Raw genomic sequence first — 22532 nt, 5'->3', positions numbered from 1 at the left:
TCCAGGGGATCTTCCATTGCTAGAGAGTCAATCAAATCCCCCCAACATAAATTCCATGAGATGACTTGCATGCATTGTTCACTTAGAAACGTGCAATATCAATCATTTCTGGAAAGTAGGGACCCATTATGCAAGACTTAAAAAAATTATTTCCATATATAGCTCAACTTCTACACTGTAATAGTATTTATTATTAATAATATGGTATGACCTTTAATAGAATTTAACCTTTTAAAGCCCAAGTTATCTGTCTCCTCCTCATTCCACTGATGTTTCCCTTTTCCAAGTTTGTATCCTGGTTCCAAGAAATGGAACCTGTGGTCACAGAGGTCAGAAGACCCATACCCTCACTGTCCCACATGCCTGGGCTACTGGCTTCTCCTGCTTATCTCCTTCATTTATCTCCAGGTTTCCTTGCTTTTTTCTGATATACTTGCCACATTTTCCACCATCTCCTTTCCTAGCAGCCTCTTACATATCATCACTCAGCTTTTCAAAGCTCCCGTTATGTCACCTGCCTGTAAAATCTGAATTCCAGTGATGACAATGGCAATGATGATGAGTTAACAGTTTTCCATCACTTTGATGTTATGTTATCTTGAGTATCTTCCATGATCCTCACAATACCACCACCATATCTGAGTATTATTGGTATCCCTTTTACAGAACAGGAATCTGAGGCTCAGAGAAGTCATCTTGTGGACGTTGTACAATTAATCAGTATTTTACAAAGATATTCTCATAATGCTAACTTGGAAAACTTAACGATTAAGACCCATCACACAGATTATCTTTTTATACACTGAAATATTTATGACTAAAATGATACGATGTCACAATTTACTTTAAAATAATTCAGTGCCAAAGGAGGTAGGGTGTACATGAAACAAGAGTGGCCATGAATTGATGATCATTGTAAGTGGGTCACGAATATGTGGGCGTTCACCGCTCAACTCTACTTCTGCATGTATTTGAAACTTATCAAATAAAAAGGGTTTTGTAATTGTCATCTATCTCATACAATTAAACACAACCCAAAGCCTACTGACCAGGATAGCCATTCAGTGTTTGTAGGTAATTTTAAAAAGTTCTATTATGCATCCAGGCTTATAAATACCTAATATGGGGATACAGGAAGAGCACTCGAGCTTTAGGTACAAGAGTCTCATCTTTGTCACACAAGTTTATTTTTTTTCCCCTAGACCTCTGTAATATTCATTACATACTTGTCTCAGTGGAGAAACAATTACCCAGGTGCTATGTCCAACTGCACAGTGTTATCTTTTAATTAACCTGTGTAGCCTTTTTTTTTAACTTAACCTAGTTTGAGAAGTGACAGCCGCTTGGGCTGTCTAAATAGTGTTCGTCACTGCTCCTTGTTGGGTCTATTCAATCAAAAAAATAGTTCCTGGTGTGTGGTCCAGCTCTCCAGAACTGGAGATACTGTCTGTTCAGCCATGATCCTTCTCACAGCATCAGGAATGCAACTCATCTTCCTAACCACAGTGGCCCAGAATTGTCTCAATATATTAAACACAGATTGATACAATAGGTTTTCTTCTCTCAGTGTTTTTCTGCAAAAGCTCTTCCGCAACTCCACCTACAGACCCTTCTGCCAACTTATAATATCCAGTGTTGGGAATATGTAGGCTAGTGGCATACTCAGATATCTGCTGAAGGGTTCTATGAAAAGTGCCACATTTCTGGATGGAAATTCATCAGAATGTAATCAAATCTCTGGGGGCTTCCCAGGTGGCCCAGTGATACAAGAATTTGCCTGCCAGTACAGGAGGCACAGGAAACTGTGGTTCGATTCCTGGGTCAGCAAGATCCCCAGGAAGAGGAAAAGACAACCTAAATGAAATCTCTAAAAATGTGCATGTACTGACATTAAGCAGCGCTATATCTTGGAAATTATCCTAAGGAAACAGTTGGATATATGTATAAAGATGTATGTGTAAGGATATTCAAGGCACAGCAATTTTTTTCTTTGATAATATTCAGTAGCTAGAAAGAGACTCACTGCTCAATGACATGAGATCAGCTTAATGAAATTACCTGCAGACATTAAAAATGGTGATGTAAATATTTTTATGGTACTGAGGAGGTGGCCTTTAACTCCTATTGTTAGCAAATAATGTTATCCAAAAATATACATACCATAAATATGTATACATTATATATTTGTTCAGTTCAGTTGCTCAGTTGTGTCTGACTCTTTGCGACCCCATGAATCGCAGCACTAGCTTAGCACAAATAAAGTTTTATCTGCAAACCTGTGTGTGTACAATTTGTGTCTGTATTTGAATTGTGTGTGCACCTTGGTAGTATGTCTACAGCCTAGATCTGGATTAACAAATACTGTGGTTTCCTGTAAGTGACTTTTCCCTATCTGTATATCATATATTTCTGCAATCAACCTTAGTAGTCACATAAACAAAAAAGAAACAAAAATAGCAGTTAATACATTAAGAAAAAAAAAAACATTCTGTCTAAACATCTTTCAAGAGTTCAGATAAGGGAAGATTAAAAAACCTTTTGGGAGCACTGTTTCAATAAAGAAAAGCCTTGTAGTATTAATTATTGAACAGAAATGATGGAAAAGGTAATGTGGAAAGGAGCAGAGAGAACGGGGAAGAGGTACCTTGTGACTGGTAACAACATCCCAGCTCAAGGCTGGGAGCTGTGAGTGGGAAGTGCCGCCGCACCCAAGAAACACAGTGAAACACTGCAGTGCATCTTCCCTCCCTTTTGGGGGTGTCAGAGCTCTCTGGAGCTCCTATAATAAGTCAGGCATTACCTGCTCATCCTTATAGCCACCTCTCAAGGTAAGCATGCCTCAAGGGCGGCCCCTGGGGTCAACGTCTTACCCAGGTTCAGAGCTGGGAGCCTTGAGTTAAGGTCATGAACCCAGGCGTGCCTTCTGCCACTCCCCTTCAGGGGCTCACCGGGCCAGGGCAATGAGAGAGCAGCGAAAGCTCAGAGACAGGCACAGCCGCTGATGCATCAGTGACCAGCGCAGGAGCTTGGGAATGTCTGGGCAGAACTCTCTGCAGAAGAATGGGGTCAAGCTGGGCTGTGCATGCAGTAATGAGAGGACCATTTTAGGAGCCAGAAGTGAGCCTCTGTGACTGTCCATTATGCAGGCTAGATGTTTACAATGAGCAGTCTAGCTTCAGGCCAATATTAACTTCTGTTCCTATTACTATCAGATTAATTGCATTTTGTTGCTTTTTCTAAATACACTTCAAATCAGGAAACCTATAATTCAGCAGTTAGTCATTAAAGAAGCTGCAGATCTACAACTGCGTTATCTGAAGCTCTTCTACAAAATGAAACAAAAATCCAAGGTTGGGTTTCCTTTTTTGGTATGATAAGCAGAGCATTAATAACAAGTACCAAGGACATGACTTCTGAGTTTAGGAATGCCTGAACTGAAAAATTCTTTAGATAACAAGGGAAATCAAGGCAAATAGACTAAAGAGGATTGAAGGAATGTGGGTAAATTTGCATTTTAAACAGCTTCGTTCTAGAATACATAGAAAATATGGTTACAAAAACTTTCATTTCAAGATTATAGAAACCAAGAAATACACAAATCGTGTTTATGTTAGGATGCACTTGCACAAAGATAAGAAAGGCTTAAGGGGAGTTAGTATAATTTCAAATACTAAAATAGTAAGTCACATTTCCTATGTACTTCAGAGACTATATAAATATGCATATACATATACACATAAATAAAATATCTTCATTTCTCATTGTCCCCATGATCACATGCTTTTTACATGCAGTTGATAGTGTTCCACAGCTGATCAATAAAACACAGTTTACATCAAATGACCAGAGAGTTGTCAATTTTTAAAAATCCCAGCCTCTCTTGTGGGTTGCTGACTTCAAAGACATGCATTAAGATTATTAAGCAAGTAATGATTGATTTATTACATAACGTTAAGAAATGTTTTCTTTGAAGCACAAATTAAAAGGTCACAGATGCCCCAATTTTTCTCTGGGTTGAGAGTTAAAAATGCAGAATAGATCATTTTGCTGGCCGTGAAGGACACGTGAAGGGGATTTGAAGTAACTCTCCTTTCCAGGCAATATTTTAATGAAATGCTTAATATTCAGCAGTGGATTAATGAGGCTGTTCTCTATTTTCAAACAATGGTGACCAATTAAGACCCAATCTTGAAAACAAATTGGCACCGCTTGTTATTCTGTGACGGTATTAAAATGACCATTGCTGGAGCAACTGGCATTATTTAACAGGACGGAAAACAACCATTGACACATCACGCAATTCAGTGGAGATATCCGAGGGGGACAAAGGTCTGCGGCAGCTGCTGCTCCTAGAAATAAAGCTGACATTTTAGGATGAAAGCAATTTGACCAGCTGAAACCTCGACATGCTGTGTGCCACGTTCAGAATTCACCCAAAATACATGCCAAGGTCCTAAACATTCTCCAAAAAGCCAGCAAGCTGTGCAAGTTCTCAGTCCTGGTTTCAAAATACTCAGAGGAGAAGAGATGGGTGCAAACCTTTGAAGAGCTCAGACTTGAGAATGGGAATGGAATTAATTAGCCACAGGAGTATAAGAAAAACCATACATCAAGTGTGGGAAAAGAAATCTATGTATGGAGATTAACTTGGAAAAACCGACCTTCCGACGGAACTCAAAATTCAATCCAAGATAGCCACATCTCCTAAATAAGCAGGAACTAAATACACTGCTCAGCAAACATATATCAAGCTGCACATAGAATAATAAATAATCTCAGTTTCTCGGTGCCTTATTATGGAAAATGAGAATAAAATTTCAGTGGTCAATGAGAATGAACTATTTTTTCATGCCCAAGACTCATAGAACCTCAGGGAACTTTTCTTACACATTTATTAGTTGTAATTGTGTTTACCTATCTTCCCCAAGGAACATTCTTTCTAATTCCACTTCTCAAAACTCCAATCTTTGCTTCCCAGTTTACAAAGTTATTTAACTTGTTATTTTAGATAACTTCTATAATTCAGTCCTGGCCTCCCTCCCTTCAAAAAAGGTAAAGTCTACATGGACAAATCGATGGCATGAAATGATAGGTTTAAAGAACAATTCATTATACTATCAAGATCTTGGCATGCCAATTGCTGAGAAGACTATTTTGAGCTGTCACTTCTAAAGCACATATTTTTCCATTGACTGACATGCCAAGTAGTTGATGGAATAATGAATTGTTCCCACTGACATGACCATCACACACAACCCTTGGGCTCCATGTAGCATTTTTCAGGGTGATAAATAACACTGCCATTCTTTCCGTGGTGGATCAAACTAGGAAGGTGAGGTCAGGTGTGGGGGCTGACTGAAGATGGGGATGAGGGTTTAGGGGTGGAGGGAAGGGTGGGGTGAGGACCAAGGACATGGGAAATGTCAGCCTGTCAGTCAGTGTGGTGGGGCATGTTCTACATTTCTCAATTAAAAACATACACACTCCACATTTTAACATGACTGCAGCAAAACACCCATTCCGAATAGTGTTTTGCTTTCTTGCTTGGAAAGGGTTTTGTTTTTTCTCTTTTCTCTGACTTGAGCACTATTTTCGGCTACTGCATTCAATTCAAAAATTCAGTTTCTCTAACTCAGAGACAAGCAAGGCAACCAGATCAAAACCAAGTGGGTGCTGTCCTCAGCACGGGTTCAGTGCATGTTCCCAAGTTACTCTCGGCCCCTACGGTATCATCATACACCCCTGTATCACTGGGGTGGGCCAAATCTAAAACCTGCTATGCAGTCCTGCCCCAAGGACACAGAAGTGGAGCCCAGAGCCAAGGTCGGCTCCAGAACTGACGGGGCCCCATTGCAACCGTTGCCAAAAGCCCCCAGTTGCTGATTCATACCAGCCAGTTTCCTAATCCCAAATTAGGCAAAAATGCCCACCCCTTTACTCACCCTACAATGCCCCAATCAATCACTTAATGCCACTCTTCCAGCAAGAACGTTCTTTGTCTCGAGGCTATAAAAATTGGCTACTAACCCGGGAAAACTGTTGGCTCTCCCAAGGCTGACAGGAGGTCAGCCCGCTGTGTTTGCAGCCCCCACATTATCTCTGCCCTTTGTTCTTAATAAACTCATTCCTTTCTGCAATACTGTCTTTGGAAATTCTTTTGCAACCCACATTCAGACTGCCACTTCCTGGCCAAGGAGCATCTTCTGAAGGCCTGCAGACCCATTGAGCAGACTTGACGGGAGCCCCTGGTGATGTTAGGGGGCAGGTGGACAAAATGCTGAATATTGACAAAAGTCACCAGCCACATAGGCAGTAATGCATCAGGTACTTCTCATTCATGTAAAGAACCTTTTTCTATGTATAAAAGACAGGCTTGGATCTTCACTGAGACAAATCTCTAGTTTCTCTATTATTTGCAAATGATATGACTTAGTGGTAAAGAACCTGCCTGCCCATGCAGGAGATGTGAGAGACGTGGGTTCAATCCATGGGTCAGGAAGATCCCCTGGAGGAGGGCATGGTAAACCACTCCAGTTTTCTTTCTGGGAGAATCCCATGGAGAGAGGAGCCTGGCAGGCTACAGCCTATGGGGTCACAAAGAGTCAGACACAACTGAAGCGACTTAGCACACACGCGTGCATCCAAAATTTATCAAGAGCTCATACAACTTGACATCAAAAAGACAAACAACTCAATTAAAAGACGGGCAGGAGATCTGAACAGTCATTTTTCCAAAGATGACATACAGATGGCCAACAAGCACGTGAAAAAATGTTCCACGTCACTAATCATCAGGGAAATGCAGATCAAAACCACAACGAGCTATCATCTCATGAGTGTCAGAATGACTGTCATTAAAAACACCAGAAACAACAAATGTTGGCAAGAACATGGTGACGAGAGAACCCTCATTGATTACTGATGCAAATGTAAATTGATGCAGCCACAGTACAAAACAGTATGGAGATTTTTCCATAAAATTAAAACTCAAACTACCATGTGACCCAGCAATTCCACTCCTGAGCATATCTCCAAAGTAAATAAAAGTATTAATTCGAAAAGATCTACACACTCCAATGTTCACAGCAGCATTAGTTAGAAGAGCCAAGACATGGAAGCCAGCTAACTGTCCAATGAACGTTTAAAGCAGAGGCAGAATACCACTTAACCATAAAAAAGAAGTTTTTCCATTTGCAACAACATGGATGGACTTGGAGGGTACTACATTTACTGAAATAAGTCAGACACAGAAAGACAAATACTGTATCATATCCTTTATATGTGAAATCTAGAGAATAGAACTAATGAATGTAACAAAACCAAAATAGACTCACAGATATGAGGCAACCAAAGAGCCATTACCAGTGGGGAGAAGGAGGTGGGAGGGGTAAGCTGGGGGTAGGGAATTCAGAGGCACAAACTACTATGTATAAAATAAACAAGCTGCCAGGATATTCTGTACAACATGGGGAATCCAGTCAATATTTCATAACAACTGTAAGTGGAATGCAACTCCTTTTTTGGAATATAACTTTTAAACTGAATCCCTAGGCTGTACACCTGAAACATATTATTATGCAGCCACTGTACTTCAATTCAAAAAGCAGTGGGGGGAGGAGCAGGCTTGGAGCTTCACTGAGACAAGCCCTAGTCCAGCCCTTCTCAATCACGTGCCCCTGAGTGGTCACATCATAAGTAACACCTGCCTCAAGTTCCCCTCTCCCTCCAACAGACAGCAATTCACTTTATTTCTTTTAAAAAAAATAAAATAAACACAGCTTTGGTGTGGAGCCCCGTACCAAGGTCACAGGACAAAAAATCTCCAGAACTGACCGAGCCCCATAGCAACTGTTGCCATGAGCCTGGGGATCTAAACCAGCCACTTCACTGAACCCATATTAGGTAAGATATCCATCCTATTACCAACCCTGTAGCATCCTAACCAATCACCTGATGCCACTCTTTCCAGTAGGAATTTTTTGTCTTGAGGCTATAGAATTGGCTACTGGCCCACAAAAGGGCTCGGCTTTTCCACGAGCTGGCCCACTGCTCCAATAGCGTCTCCCACTCTAACAAACTCTAGTCTCCTCTCAAGTCGCCTCAAGTCTGGAAATTCTTTTCCAACCTACCCACAGACCACAACATTTGATTTCCCCTCCCCACCTTCCTAGTAGTCATTTTCCTACATAATTGAAAACTCTGAGCTATACTAGGATTTCTTGAAGTTTCAACCCATTCTTAAACACTTTTAGCAAACAAACGAATCCCCACTTCCCCAGCATTCAGAAGGCACACATTTTGTAAAAAGATGTTAGAGTGAGGCCCAGAAGAACCTCCCTCCTGGCAGAGCAACCCCTTGGCCACTTTACATAATTGATCCTTGGGCTTACATATTAATATGTGCATATATTTGCATATATCATGTACCTTTTGCCCGTTTAATCACAGACTGAAGGGGCAGAAGCGAAGTTTGGACGCAGATAGCTGAGAATCCTGGGTCCAGGAGAAAGCAGGCTGGCAGTCAGGCCTTTGCCATTGCTGAGGTTCTCAGGTGATGCTGACGAAACCACTCAGTGGGAAGCTAAGTTCAAGTCTTACAGCCCTGGAGCCTCTGCAACTTCTGTCTGGAGGCCGCTTGGTCTCTAGGAGCTGTTCCACCTCATAGGACTGTCAGTCCATCACTGAATCAAGCAGACCTCAGCGGCCACTGTCCTCAGGGTCTTTCAGGCTCAATTTGTCATCACGTGGAGGATTCTCCGCTGCTCACGGGCTGAGGACCCAGGCTCCTGTGTGTCTGCGTCATCTGCCTCCTATTCTCCTTCTTCCACCTCCCAGCTCCTCTCCCAGCTTAGGAGGCCATGCCGTGTGCCAGACCCAAGGTGTGCTACCTTATTTTTGCCTGCGAGGAACCTCCCCTCTTGCCCCAGGGCACGGCATCTCTTGGTTACAAGTTCCTCCCCTTCCCAGGCAGCCCCACTGGTTATCCTTACACACCCTCACCTGCGTGATTACCTGATTAAGATCAGGCTCTTCTATCCTCACAGCTGTTTGCGCCACGAAGTGCCGTGCGGATACAAGGACCAAATACAGCCTCACAACAACCTTCAGGTTGGCCCCCTGAGTAGTGTGCATTCACAGATGAGAAAACTGAGGCTCCCCGAGTGTCAGTGGCTTGCCCTAGGTCGTTGGGGTCGTCAGTGGTAGGTCAGAGCCCGTCCCTTCCACCGCTCTGCCACCCTGCTCCTCATCATGGCTCTGCAAAGCTGCTTTTTGTCCTAAGACTTCATGTGTTTGCACTTGCCCGACATCATGCTGGGGGAGGGGCAATCTCAGAAAGTCTGAACTGAGCCGGGGAAGTAGATGTTATCCCCGGGTCCTGTGTTCACTAGGAACCAACAAGTCCAAACCTTTCTGTAGGGTTCTTGACCGGCGGTCTTTACTTTCACCAAGAGTGCAGACGTTTGGGGGGGAGGAGGGGCTGCGCTGGGTCCTTGCAGCCTGCAGGCTCTTCACTGCTGCCTGTGGGCTTTTTCTCTAGTTACGGCGAGTGGGGGCTAGTCCTTAGTTGTGGTGCTCGGCCTTCTGGCAGTGGCTTCTCTGGTGGAGCACGGGCTCTAGGGGCATGTGTTCTTAAGCAGTTGCACATGCAGCCACAGTCGTTGTGGTTTGTGGCTCCAGAGCGCAGGCTCAGTAGTTGTGGGTCCTCGCTCCAGGGCGCAAGCTCAGTAGTTGCAGCGCTAGGGCTGTACTGCGCAGGCTCAATAGTTGTGGGGCACGCAGACGTAGTTGCTCTATGGCAGGTGGGATCTCAGCTCCCAGACCAGGGATCGAACCTGCATCCCCTGCATTGCAAGACGGATTCTTAACCACTGGACCACCAGGGAAGACCCCCAGAAGCAAACTTATAAATGCTAATATTTGGGGTGGGGTGGGGGCAGAGGGGGAAAAAAATGAGGAAGAAGAAGAAAAAAGAACTAAAGCAGCAGCAGCAAAAAGATAAAAGGAGACTGCAAGATGCTTCCCAGCTATTGGCCCTTCTCACCAGTCTCAAGCATAGCTGTAAAAGAATGGGCGCCTTTTTCTGCCTATTACTTTTATTCCTGGTCCCCCAGATTTATTGCCTGCACCAAGTAGCAGCCATCATAAAACTCTTCTCAACAGACTGCTATTTGAATTGCAAAAGTATGACTATCCAAGAGCATATAATCTAGTACAAAGTCAATATGATAGTATTACCCAGCAATTTCTGAAAGGCAGCTTATTTGCATAGACACCTGCCAGGCAGAACGAAAATCCCATCTGGGCTCCATGTCTCAGTGTGGTGATGGCAGTAAGGATGCGCCACCATCACATCTTACTTTTAATTTCCCAGGCAAGAGGATGCATTGACATCCTTGTGAACTGGAGGAGGAAAAACTCCTGGGCCCGTTTCCACCAAGTGAACCATAAACACTTCTAAAAGCATCTTGTGTAAATTCTCTCCCTGAGAATGTTGCTGAATAGTCCCTGCATTTTTGAAAAACGATGCGTAGATAAAGATATTTCTCTGGAGGATTTACATTTTTCTATCAGTGCAGAATGGCTTTCGCTGTGAATTGGTGCTCTCGTGCCCTTCTCCCCATTTCCCGCCGCCCCCAGGGGCTGGAGGGGTTACTGCAATAAGAGACGTACCAGCTTCCTCAGTGTTTGCATCATCCTCCTCGGTCTCCCTTTTTCGCAAGCTTTTCAATGTTATCTTGGCCTCTTCCTGCCTTTTCTTTGACCTGTACGTGTGTCTAGTAATTCCTTCCTTTCACTTGTCCTCGGCTTTATTTACTGCCTATCCACTTTAAGGACAGGTTTTCTTCTGAGACTTAGAAACTTCACCTTTAACTTCATCTCCTCTTTGCTGAGTCCTCATCCAGCTGCCCCATGGCAAACTGGCCTGATTTCTCAGGCACCATTATTTAACCCTCTGCCCAGCTCCCATTTCTAGCTAAGACCATTAGGGACTTCTACCTGTGCGTCCTTCCCATTTACTTCCCAGATTTTTCTGGAAATTACCATTATTTTTTACCTCTGCTTCTCCTGCTGATCAATCTCAGCTTGAGAAGCAATAGTGTGATGGGGCCACAGTGTGGTATTAAACTTGGAATAAGAATGTCTGGGTCCATGTCCTCCCATCACCGTGGTGTTGGGTGCGACACAGTCACTCCTGGAGTCAGGCATGGCTGGGTGGGTTAGGTTCTTTCAGGCTGGAAGAGGGCACCCAATGCATGAGCTGAATGTACAAGTGGCCTCACCAAGAACTGAAAAGCAGCTCATAACTGTACTTGATACAAAAAAAGCACCAATAGCTGAGATCCGGTGTCTTGGTTCCAGAAACCTTGGCATCTTCCTCACATCTTCCATCGAAATGGCCCTGCTGAAGGGACCTGGGTCGTTTCTTTACCTTTTATCTTACAACCTCCCTCCTTAATTAACATGGTACCACTCTTGGCATTTAGACCTCAATGAACTCCTTCGTTTACACTGGGCTTCCCCATTGGTTCAGCGGGTAAAGCAGCTGCCTGCCAATGCAGATGTAAGAGACGCTGGGGTGGGAATATCCCCTGGAGAAGGAAATGGCAATCCACTCCAGTATTCTTGCCTGAAAAATCCCATGGCCAGAGGAGCCTGGTGCGTTACAGCCCAAAGGGTTGCAAACAGTCAGACATGACTGCATAACTAAACACAAGCACGAGAACTCTTCCACTTACAGTCTGTTCTGCTCAATGGTAACAGCACTTACATATACAATAACCTATCAAGCCCAATGTAACAAAGAACTTAGGTCCTAAAAGGACTGAGGAACTAATGGGCTATCTAGCGATCCTACAACAGAGCTCTCTTCCCAAGAAAATTCCTTCACATCAGTGAGCCTGCATTCCACTGAAAAGCTTCTGTCACTAGAAATCATCTTCCCAAGACCATCATCTTTCCACAGGATGATTAGGAGATGGTACAACGGATTCAGGAATTGGCTGTAGCTAAGAAATTCCACACTTAACTCTGAAAACTGTCCAGGATAATTTTCCCGCTTTACCTCAAATCAGGAATGGAAAAAATACATCACACACAGAAGCAAGGCCTTATTCCTGGCACTCAGGTGTCTGGAATCTACAATGAGATTATTATACCCAGGCCTTCAGAGTGCAGAGAGGCCATTTGGAAGGGCTTGACTGCCACCTCATGGTTAAAATGCACATTACCGTCCAAAGAGAGGGCCCACATAACCGCAGCCAAGCTCTAAGCCACTTCCTCCGTGACAAGCATGCTTATGACATCTTATGCCATGCCCCAATAAACTAACGGAGGAAGACGATATTAAAGTGTCTGGCAATAGCCCTTGGTTGTGAATATAGTATTCTGAAAGACTGGTTTCTCCAAGGCAACCATACCTGATCTGATTATTGTTCTTAGTTTCAAAAAGCAAGTGTTTTTTAAATTCTCTCTCCATTGAGTATCAGAGAAAACTATATTGTAACTGCAAGGAACAGCCTAACACCAGGACTACTTTCTCTATTGTCTTTTTCACCCAACTTCTCTCTTCTCTTTCCTTCTTTCCCTCCTTCCCTCCTTCCCTCTTTCCCTTCCTTCCTTTCATCCTTTACTTCCTACATTACCTCTGTTTAAATTCCTTCACAAAGAAAGCCCTATATCCAATCCACCTATTACTTATTAACTGTGTGGCTTTGGGCAAGTTCCTTAACCTGTTTAAATATCCCAAAGAATGGTTTTTACATTTGTTAAAAGATTAGCGGTGGGAACCAACAAATAATAATATGGGACAGAGAATTCACATGGTCCACAAAGCCACTCTCACCTTCTACCATATGAAGTACACAGAACTGTCTTCAAGGAGTCTTTAAAACAAATAAAACCTGAATCAAATGAAGCCTTAGCTGTAAGTTTCTGTCGGCAGGCAGTAGAAGGGAGAGTGGAACAGTGAATGGTAACATCGCACTATGGATGCTATAGAGGGTCTGGGAGACCCACCCACCACCACTGCGGTGGGAATATTGACCACTGATGGATCACACCAAGCTCCTCTCCAGGAACTGCCTTCAGCTGAAGAGAGCTGCCCTGCTCCAGACTACACCCCTCCGGAGAAATGCCGGTATTAGGGATTCATTGCTATGAGGATCTCCAACCTTTACAATCAGCTCTACAGTGCCCCCCTGTGGCCTCACTTGCAATTGTGTTGCAGCTCCACACTCCCTCCACCCCAGTCTGGTCCCTTTTCTTCCTTCCAGGTGTCCATCAAGGAGCATCTTCCCCAACAAACCACCTGCATACAAATTTACACCCCATAGTCTCTTCCCCAGGGTACACGACCTGAAACATTTCTCCAAACAGCTACAGTTATCCTCTTCAGCCAGCCCATTCCTCCTGTTGAGATCCCTTCAATGACTCCCATATCTCATCACCATCAAACGACAAGAACCTTTCCATTTGCACCCCAGGCCCATTACCTCTTTGAAACTTGTCTCCTACTTCTCTGCCCCTACACTGGCTTCCTGGCTGTTCCTCAAACATACCAGGTACCTCCTGCCTCAGGACCTTTGCACATACTATTCCATCATCCTGGAATACTCTTTGCTGGCTATCTACATTGCTTCCTCCCTTAGGTATTTTAAGTCCTGACTCAAGGGTGACTTCAACAAGGACTTCCCTGACCCTCTCTCTAAGTGTGCTGGACTCTACCTCCCCCCAGAGCTCCACAGCCCTCATTCCTGTTTTAGTTTTGTCCACATCATGCTTGTATCAACATCCAACACACAGTATATTTTCCTTATTTATGTTAATATCTGTCTTCTCCATCAGAACACAAGGTCAGAAGGCAAGCACTTTTTTCTGTTCTTCTCACTACTGTATCCCCAGAACCTAGAGTAGAAATGTACACAGTCGTTGCTCCATCAATATTTACCACATAATTTGGTGAATAAATATAGGACTATAGATGTGGGATCAGAAGACATGTGATCTTTAGGGGGGTCCCTTAAACAGCATCTGACTTTTGTCACATTAAAAAATGGGAACAAATAAGTTGAGTTTATACTGATTATGCAATATATCATGAAAGCATCACATAATAAACTGCTAAATAATTGTAAGGTACAACTTTTCCTTAAATTGAATTATCAGTGCGCTACTCAATTTGTATAATCTAGAGTGACCAGATTGCCAAAAAAAAAAAAAAAAGGTAAACATCTGACATTCAGACACAGAAAATCCTGAAAATAGTTTGGTGTTCAAATAAAATATAAAAAGATTTATTCCAAAACCATATCCCAAATGTACAAACAATGACATACATCTCTTTCAAAGACTTAATAAAAAGAGCAGTCTTTACATTTTAAATTTTATAACAATTTGAAGACCTTCTTTTGTTCCCATCAAAAAAAGAAAGTCTGATAAAAGTGAGTTACATAAAGTACCTAGTATATTCTCATTTCTATAAAATGTACTGTTTCTTTGTGAAATATGCAAATGTAACATTTTATTATGAAATTGTTTTCTATGTCTAAAATACTTGCTCATCTACAGAATCACATTCCCAAACACTTCTTAAAATGAGGTAAGAAGATAAATGCTGAAACCTTTTTTTTTAGGCCATTTTTTTTTTAGATATTTCTGCCTCTCTGACTAAACATGCAACATAGCCTTGACAATTCTTTTCATGTGAATAATCTTCTCAGCAGTTACTCAGTATTTTGGACAAAGAACAGGAGCAATACCCATCATTTCAAAAATCATGTTGTAAGTCTTTTTAAATATTGTAAAGGTCTCAAATCAAAGCTACTGCTACAGTGATTCATTAATTCATTTACAGATATTTTAATAAATATTCCTAAACTCTAGAAGACTATTGATAATCCTTTAAAGCAGGAGTCAGCAAATGTGTTCTGTAAAGGTTCAGATAATAAATATTTTAGGATTCTCAGGTCACTTGTCTTCTGTATATTCTTTTTTCTTTTAACTACTCTAAAACATAAAAAAGAGTTTAGCTCTGTTGTACTTTATTAATCCTTTATTTAAAAAAATAGAAGCTGCTAGTCTCTAAATGAGATTACTCAAGTGTTAATAAAATGTAAACTTCACATTTTGAAATAAAATAAATCCATGGTTTCCGACCACTAAATTGAAGGTTCATAAACAGTAAGAAGTGAACCTCATTGAGGGAGTAGGGTGGCTGTCAGATACACTTTTTATTCTATGGCACTCTCTTATGGCTTCTTATTCATTTTGAACTGGCTAATTCATGTGTGTCTTTACCCTTTTTTGCCTTTACTTTTCTTATAGGGGAAAAAAAAAATCTCTTCTTGTGGCTAATTTGAAGTTTTCAAAATCAAACACTGGAATAGTTCCATGCTAAAAGAGGTAGACAGATACACACAAGTATATGCACTTACAAATATGTGCACAATGAAACCACTGTTTCATACATAAATGCTCTCCACGGCTAAGAAGGAGCCAGTGGAAACCAGCTAGAAGATATGTTAAAAAAAAAACGTTCTAAAGAACATTCTCATTTGTTTTTATCATCTGTGGTTGTTACATGTGGGAAAAACATGATTTGCATATGAAATATATGAATATGACTTAAGGAAAAAGCATGATTTATTCAGGTTCTGGATGAATATAACCTGGCGCTGACTATAAGGATATAACAGAGAATTCACTGGGACTAAGTCTGGACTCTGATAAGACGAAAACAGATCTATTTATAATACTGCTTGATCTATAACACAGTCCTGTAGATTGGTACTGAAAACCATAACCGTGTGCATGCGTGTGTGCATGTATGCATGGGTGCGTTGCATGTTTTCCTGTCCAACTATGAACAGTGCTATGAACAAACTATGGCAAATAGATGAGTCATGATTTTACTCAAACATATCAAGTTGGAAGCCTCTAAAATGATGATCTCATGGTATTCTACAAAAACACAAATTCTAAAACTAAGAAAGTTGCAAACTTTGGCATCCCTAAGAAAAAGGCTCAATGATACCAGTGAGCCCAGGCCCAATTTTTGAACTATAAAAAGTAAAGTTTTCAGTGCAAAAATAGTATCTTGATAAATAGCAATGACACAAAAATCAAACAAAACACTTAAAAGCTATAAAAGACATAAGTAATATCCTGAAGGCATTGTACTGGTATTTAAAAAAAAAAAAAAAAGGCGATTTGGGGCTAGGAGATAACAGGCTGTTTTACCTATTTAACTGTGAGGTGAGTCTGGGTGTGGGACTGCTCAAAAACTCCCCTTTGGCAAAAAGACTCAACACATTTATAGCTCATCATGTTTTTTCTTAAATGGCCACTTTGGGTGTTGCAATACATGATCTGCAGCCTGAAGGACAAGGTACATAAATTCTTCTACATCAAAAGAATAGTTGGTAAACTTTGGATGTTCCCCCAGAGTTGGGTGGTGGCCCTGCAAAAATAGCAAAAGACAAATTTGTAAGCTGTTAAGGATGTGGTTTTCTGAACAAGAAGAAAATTATTTTACTTTGGCCAAAAGAAGCTATTTTAATTTATGCTCTGCATCAGAGGCTGGCAATTTTTTTCAGTAACAGGCCAGACAGCATGTACTTTCAGCTCTGTGAACCACAGAGTCTCCACCACAATTATTCAACCCTGCCACTGAAGTGCTCAAGGAGCCATAGAAAACATGTGAACAGAAGAGAAGGACTGTGTCCCAATAAAGCTTTATTTATAAAAACAAGTGGAGGGCCAGATATAGCCCACTGGTCTATAGTTTGCAGATCCTGTCTCTAAATAATTTAACAGATCTCGCTAGTCCAAAATCTCATGGTCACTTTTCCACACAAAGAGAACAATTAATTTCCCCTCTCCCATAAGTTTGCAAATATAAAAAAACAACTCACGATTCCAGAGAACAGTTTTATCTTTGGATTGAAGCTTAAAGACAGTCTGCAATTAGACACTTTAAGCCAATTAAAAAATAAATCAAGGTGAGTTTTGTCATTGAACTTTACCTTATCTTGAGGAAAGACTTTGTTCTGCCTTCGCCAAGTGATGTAATGGACACCTCTCAGCCTAGCCAGGTCCAAGTAACAACGTTCATCTCCACAGTTGTACCTAAGGACACAAGGGCATCCATACATAGGGTTTTTGCCTGGGATTTTTGACCAGTCCACAGATACTTGGGGAAAAAATTCACCTCCCAAATATGTTCTTGCAAAAGATTGTATAAACAGTAAACAAGAGAGAGAGAGAGATTCATGTTCATAGCAGCAGCATTCACAACAGCCAAAAGGTGAAAAGAATCTGAATGTCTATCAACTGACAAATGGATAAAAAAAAAAAACATGGTATATAACCATACAAGGAATTATCGCTACTAAAAGGAATGAGCACTGATCCATGCCACAACATGGATGAACCTTGAAAACATGACACGAAGTGAAAGCAACCAGTAAGAAAAACCCCACATACTGCATGATTCCACTTATGTGAAATGTCCACAGTGGGTAAATCTACAGAGATAGAAAGTAGATGAGTGATTTCCAGCGGCTGGGAGGAAGATGGACTGAGAATAACTGCTGAAGAGGACTGATTTTCTCTGGGGCGCAATGAAAATATTGTAAAATTGTGGTGGTGGTTGCACAACTCTGTCAATATATTAAAAGCACTGAATTATATGATTTACATGAGTGAACTGTAGTATGGTATATAAATAAAACTTGTTTATAGAAACACACATACACACACAAAAGTGAAACATTATTTTTAAAATATTTCCCTAACTAAATTATCTTACCTTTCAAAAAGCAGAATAGGATTAAAGAATGGAGGGACTTTTTATCAACAGGCCTGTTGATAAAACTCCTGATATTAAAAAAACTGATATTGACTCCTAATAACCCCAGCTTTGTGCATATGAACACTGCATTGGAGTGGGTAGGTAATACACTCTCCAAAAGAAATTGATCCCAGGACCGTTGACCTCCAAGGAATGAAATTTCTCAGTGACATTTCTTCCCTTCCTTCCTTTTTCTCTCTCCCCACTTTCTCTCAGGGAGAAATGAAGAACTGAAATAGAATCCACAATGATCTAGCTATTTATCTAACATATGCATTTATTTTTAAAGGTTTTTCAGGGGTGTTGGAAGTTCATGACAACTTTTTTTCTAAATAGGCTCTCATTTAAATGCCAAGTTATTTTTAAATATGACCACAAAATCAAGATATTTAGATGCAACGGGAAGAAATCAGGTAACGGTAATCACTGTTGGTATCCAGAGTAGAATTATCAAAGGAGAGAGGTCCATGTCTCCACAACCAACCACCGAGTTAAAGGAATGCCATGGGAAAATTACTTTCCCCTGAAGCCTCAGTCTCCCGTATGTGTATATGGAATCATACAGGCCCATGGAATTGTATGGTGCCTGTGAGCACCAGGCAAAGAGGTTGGCTTATGTTTTGGAGCTGTGTTCTTCACTAGAAGTACAGATACTCAAACTCTCTCTCTCTTTTTAAATTGTGGTAGGAAACACAAGACATAAAATTTGCCATCTTAACCATTTTTAAGTGCACAGCTCAGTAGTACATATAAGATCGTTGTTATAACCAATCTCCAGAACACTTGCATCACGAAAACGTGAAACTCTGTCCTCATTAAACACTAAGTCCCCCTCCACGTCTCCCACCAGTTCTTGACACCCACCCTTCTACTTCCTGTCTCTATGAATCTGACTTCTCTACGTACCTCATGAATGTGAAATCATACTGTATTTGTGCTTTTCAGAGTAACATTTCACTTAACATAATGTCCTCAAGGTTTATCCCTGTCACTGCATGAGACAGGATTTCTTTCTTTTCTAAGGCTCAATAGTATTCCACTGGGTATGTTTGTGTCTGTATCACATTTCATTTACTCGTTTCATATTCAATGGACAATTGAGTTTCTTCTACCACTTGGCTAATGAGATAATATTGCTATGAACATGGGTGTGCAACACACAGGTTCTCTTTCCACACAGTAACTACACTGATGGTAGGGAGAGGCTTTCAGTTTGACAAGCACACAGGAATGCACGCAGAGGAAGGAAGTCACAGATCCACATCTCCGGAATCCTGCTGAGATGGGGGAGGAAAGGGGTGTTTGCTTGCTAAGGATAACTGCAGTTTCCAAACTTTTAGGTCTTTTTTTCTTTTCCTTCTAGATGTACATATGATGTGACTTCTTTGTAATAATTAAATATTAAGCCTTTAGAGACTCTGAATGAAAGTCTCAGCAAGCAGAAAAAACATTATCAGCTGCCTCAATATTAAATTGTCCCCAAACACTTACAGTTCAAACACCGCAGCCCAGTCTGGAAGGAAAAGTAAATGGGTAAGACCAGCTCCATGCATTCCAATAAATATATCTGTGTTATGCGTGATTCTCAGCTGGTCTAAAAACCCAAGTTCCCTGTGAACATAAAGAACAACAAAAGAAAGGGGAGGAGAGGGAAAGTACTGAGTTGAGTAAGCTCACGATTCATGGTAACAACATTTATACAAGTGTCATTCCCAATTCAAAGTACATTTTCTCATGATATTTGCCAATTTCAAGTCTACTCCCATAATTAACAGCTTACTTAATAACTAAACATTTTTCTAAGTTAAGCTTGCCTTTTTTAAAACTTGCATGTTCTTATTTTAGAAGGAAACTTTTATACCTGTCTTTTGTGTGTGTGTGTGTGTGTGTGTGTGTGTGTGTGTTTTTCATGAACTCTTCCCTGTACTTGTTCTTCCTTCTAACAATGTAACATCCTTGGTCATATTTATTTTGATTTATAGCACTAATGCTTAACAGGTTCTAGATTTGATATATTGATTGTTGCTGCTGTTGCGGCTGCTGCTGCTACTAAGTCGCTTCAGTCGTGTCCGACTCTGTGTGACCCCATAGACGGCAGCCTACCAGACTCCCCCGTCCCTGGGATTCTCCAGGCAAGAACGCTGGAGTGGGCTGCCATTTCCTTCTCCAATGCATGAAAGTGAAAAGTGAAAACGAAGCTGCTCAGTTGCATCCGACTCGCAGTGACCCCATGGACGGCAGCCTACCAGGCTCCTTCGTTCATGGGATTTTTCCAGGCAAGAGTACTGGAGTGGGGTACCACTGCCTTCTCCGTTATACCTGTCTTAAATGGAAAACTAGTAACACACGAAATAAAACTGTAAAAATGGGTATAATCAAGCTAAAAAGCATTATTCCAAGGTAGGTAGGTAACACTGCAAGGCAAAGCTCTGATCCTGAGGCTCACTCTCTCTTTATGAAAAAGTGGAATTACCAAGCATTACAGTGATGTTATATTTAGCAACCAACTGAAAACTATTTCCTTAAGATTATGCAAGAACTTTTCAAAAATAAAATAAATTCTTTCTAGCATGATTTGAGTTATTCAATTGACATCTGTGTATCCCTTAAATTATCTCAGATACCATGAGGGCATTTTCCTGCCTGTGCAACAGACGAATCCACAATTTTATGTGTGCTGGTCTTTGAATTCAAGACACTGAAAGACGTGCAAACTTTGAAATGAAAGGTAAGAGGCAAAAGGTCCATGAATCAAGGTAAACTGCAAGTGGTTAAACAGGAGATGGTAAGAGTGAACACTGGCAGTTTAGGAATCAGTGAACTAAAATGGAAGGGAGTGGGAGAATTTAATTCAGATAACTATCATATCTACTACTGTGGGCAAGAATCCCTTAGAAGAAATGGAGAAGCCCTCAGAGTCAACAAAAGAATCCGAAATGCAGTACTTGGGTGTAATCTCAAAAACGACAAAATGATCTCTGTTCATTTGCAAGGCAAACCATTCAGTATCAGAGTAATCCAAGTTTATGCCCCAACCAGTAATGCCAAAGAAGCTGAAGTTGAATGGTTCTATGAAGACCTACAAGACCTTCTAGAACTAACACCCAAAAAAGATGTCCTTTTTATCACAGGGGACTGGAATGCCAAAGTAGGAAGTAAAGCGATACCTGGAGGAACAGGCAAGTTTGGCCTTGGAGTACGGAATGAAGCAGGCAAAGGCTAACAGGCTGTGCCAAGAGAATGCACTGGTCATAGCGGACAGCCTCCTCCAGTTATAGAAGAGACGACTCTACGCATGGACGTCACAGGATGGTCAATATCGAGATCAGATTGATTATATTCCTTGCAACCGAAGATGGAGAAGCTCTATACAGTCAGCAAAAACAAGACCGGGAGCTGACTGTGGCTCAGATCATGAACTTCTTAGTACAAAATTCAGACTTAAATTGAAGAAAGTAGGGAAAACCACTAGGCCATTCAGGTATGACCTAAATCAAATCCCTTACGATTATACACTGGAAGTGACAAATAGATTCGACAGGTTAGATCTGATAGACAGAGTGCCTGAAGAACCATGGACAGAGGTTTGTGACATTGTACAGGAGGCAGAGATGAAAACCATCCCCAAGAATGCAAAAAGGCTAAATGGTTGTCTGAGGCCTTACAAACAGCTGAGAAAAGAAGAGTGGCAAAAGGCTAAGGAGAAAAGTAAAGATACACCCATCTGAACACAGAATTCTAAAGAACAGTAAGGAGAGATAAGAACAGTCCAAAGAAATAGAGGAAAACAACAGAATAGGAAAGACTAGAGACCTCTTCAAAACAATGAGAGATACCAAGGGAACATTTCACGCAAAGATTGGCACAATTAAGGACAGAAATGGTATGGATCTAACAGAAAGAGAAGATATTGAGAAGAGGTGGCAAGACTACACAGAAGAACTGTACAAAAAAGATCTTCATGACCCAGATAACCATGATAGTGTGGTCACTCACCTAGAGCCAGATATCCTGGAGTGAGAAGTCAAGTGGGCCTTAGAAAGCATCACTACAAAGCAAGTGAAGGTGATGGAATTCCAGTTGAGCTATTTCAAATCCTAAAAGATGATGCTGTGAAAGTGCTGCACTCAACATACCAGCAAATTTGGAAAACTCAGCAGTGGCCACAGGACTGGAAAAGGGCAGTTTTCACTCCAATCCCAAAGAAGGGCAATGCCAAAGGATATTCAAACTACCACACAATTGCATTCATCTCACACTCTAACAAAGTAATGCTTGAAATTCTCCAAGCTAGGCTTCAACAGTACACGAACCGAGAACTCCCAGATGTTCAAGCGGGATTTAGAAAAGGCAGAAGAACCAGAGACCAAATTGCCAACATCCGTTGGATCACAGAAAAAGCAAGAGAATTCCAGAAAAACATCTACTTCTGCTTTATTGATTACACTGAAGTCTTTGACTGTGTGGATCACAACAAACTGTAGAAAATTCTTAAAGAGACAGGAATACCAAACCACCTTTTGCCTTCTGCAAAATCTATATGCAGGTCAAGAAGCAGCAGTTAGAACTGGACATGGAAAACTGACTGGCTCAAAATTGGGAAAGGAGTATGTCAAGGCCAATATTGTCACCCTGTTTATTTAACTTATATGCAGAATACATAATGCAAAATGCCAGGCTG

General features: G+C 41.3%; 1 protein-coding gene across 5 annotated transcripts in view; it reads right to left on the bottom strand.

The window, feature by feature from the left end:
• Window positions 1-14265: 14265 nt before the first annotated feature.
• EOGT (EGF domain specific O-linked N-acetylglucosamine transferase) overlaps window positions 14266-22532 on the bottom strand; it is a 41155-nt gene continuing 32888 nt past the window's right edge. For all 5 annotated transcript variants that reach the window (XM_065933316.1, XM_065933313.1, XM_065933312.1 and 2 more), the window contains exons 15-17: window positions 19343-19462; window positions 17025-17127; window positions 14266-16459 (exon numbers count right to left, since the gene is read on the bottom strand). In XM_065933316.1, the coding sequence (XP_065789388.1) occupies window positions 16313-16459; window positions 17025-17127; window positions 19343-19462 (370 nt within the window). In that variant the 3' untranslated portion in view covers window positions 14266-16312. The remainder of the gene's footprint in view (window positions 16460-17024; window positions 17128-19342; window positions 19463-22532) is intronic.

This window comes from Muntiacus reevesi, chromosome 4 (assembly GCF_963930625.1).
Source record: "Muntiacus reevesi chromosome 4, mMunRee1.1, whole genome shotgun sequence".
Lineage (NCBI taxonomy): Eukaryota > Metazoa > Chordata > Mammalia > Artiodactyla > Cervidae > Muntiacus > Muntiacus reevesi.
This window is presented reverse-complemented; position numbering and strand designations above follow the sequence as displayed.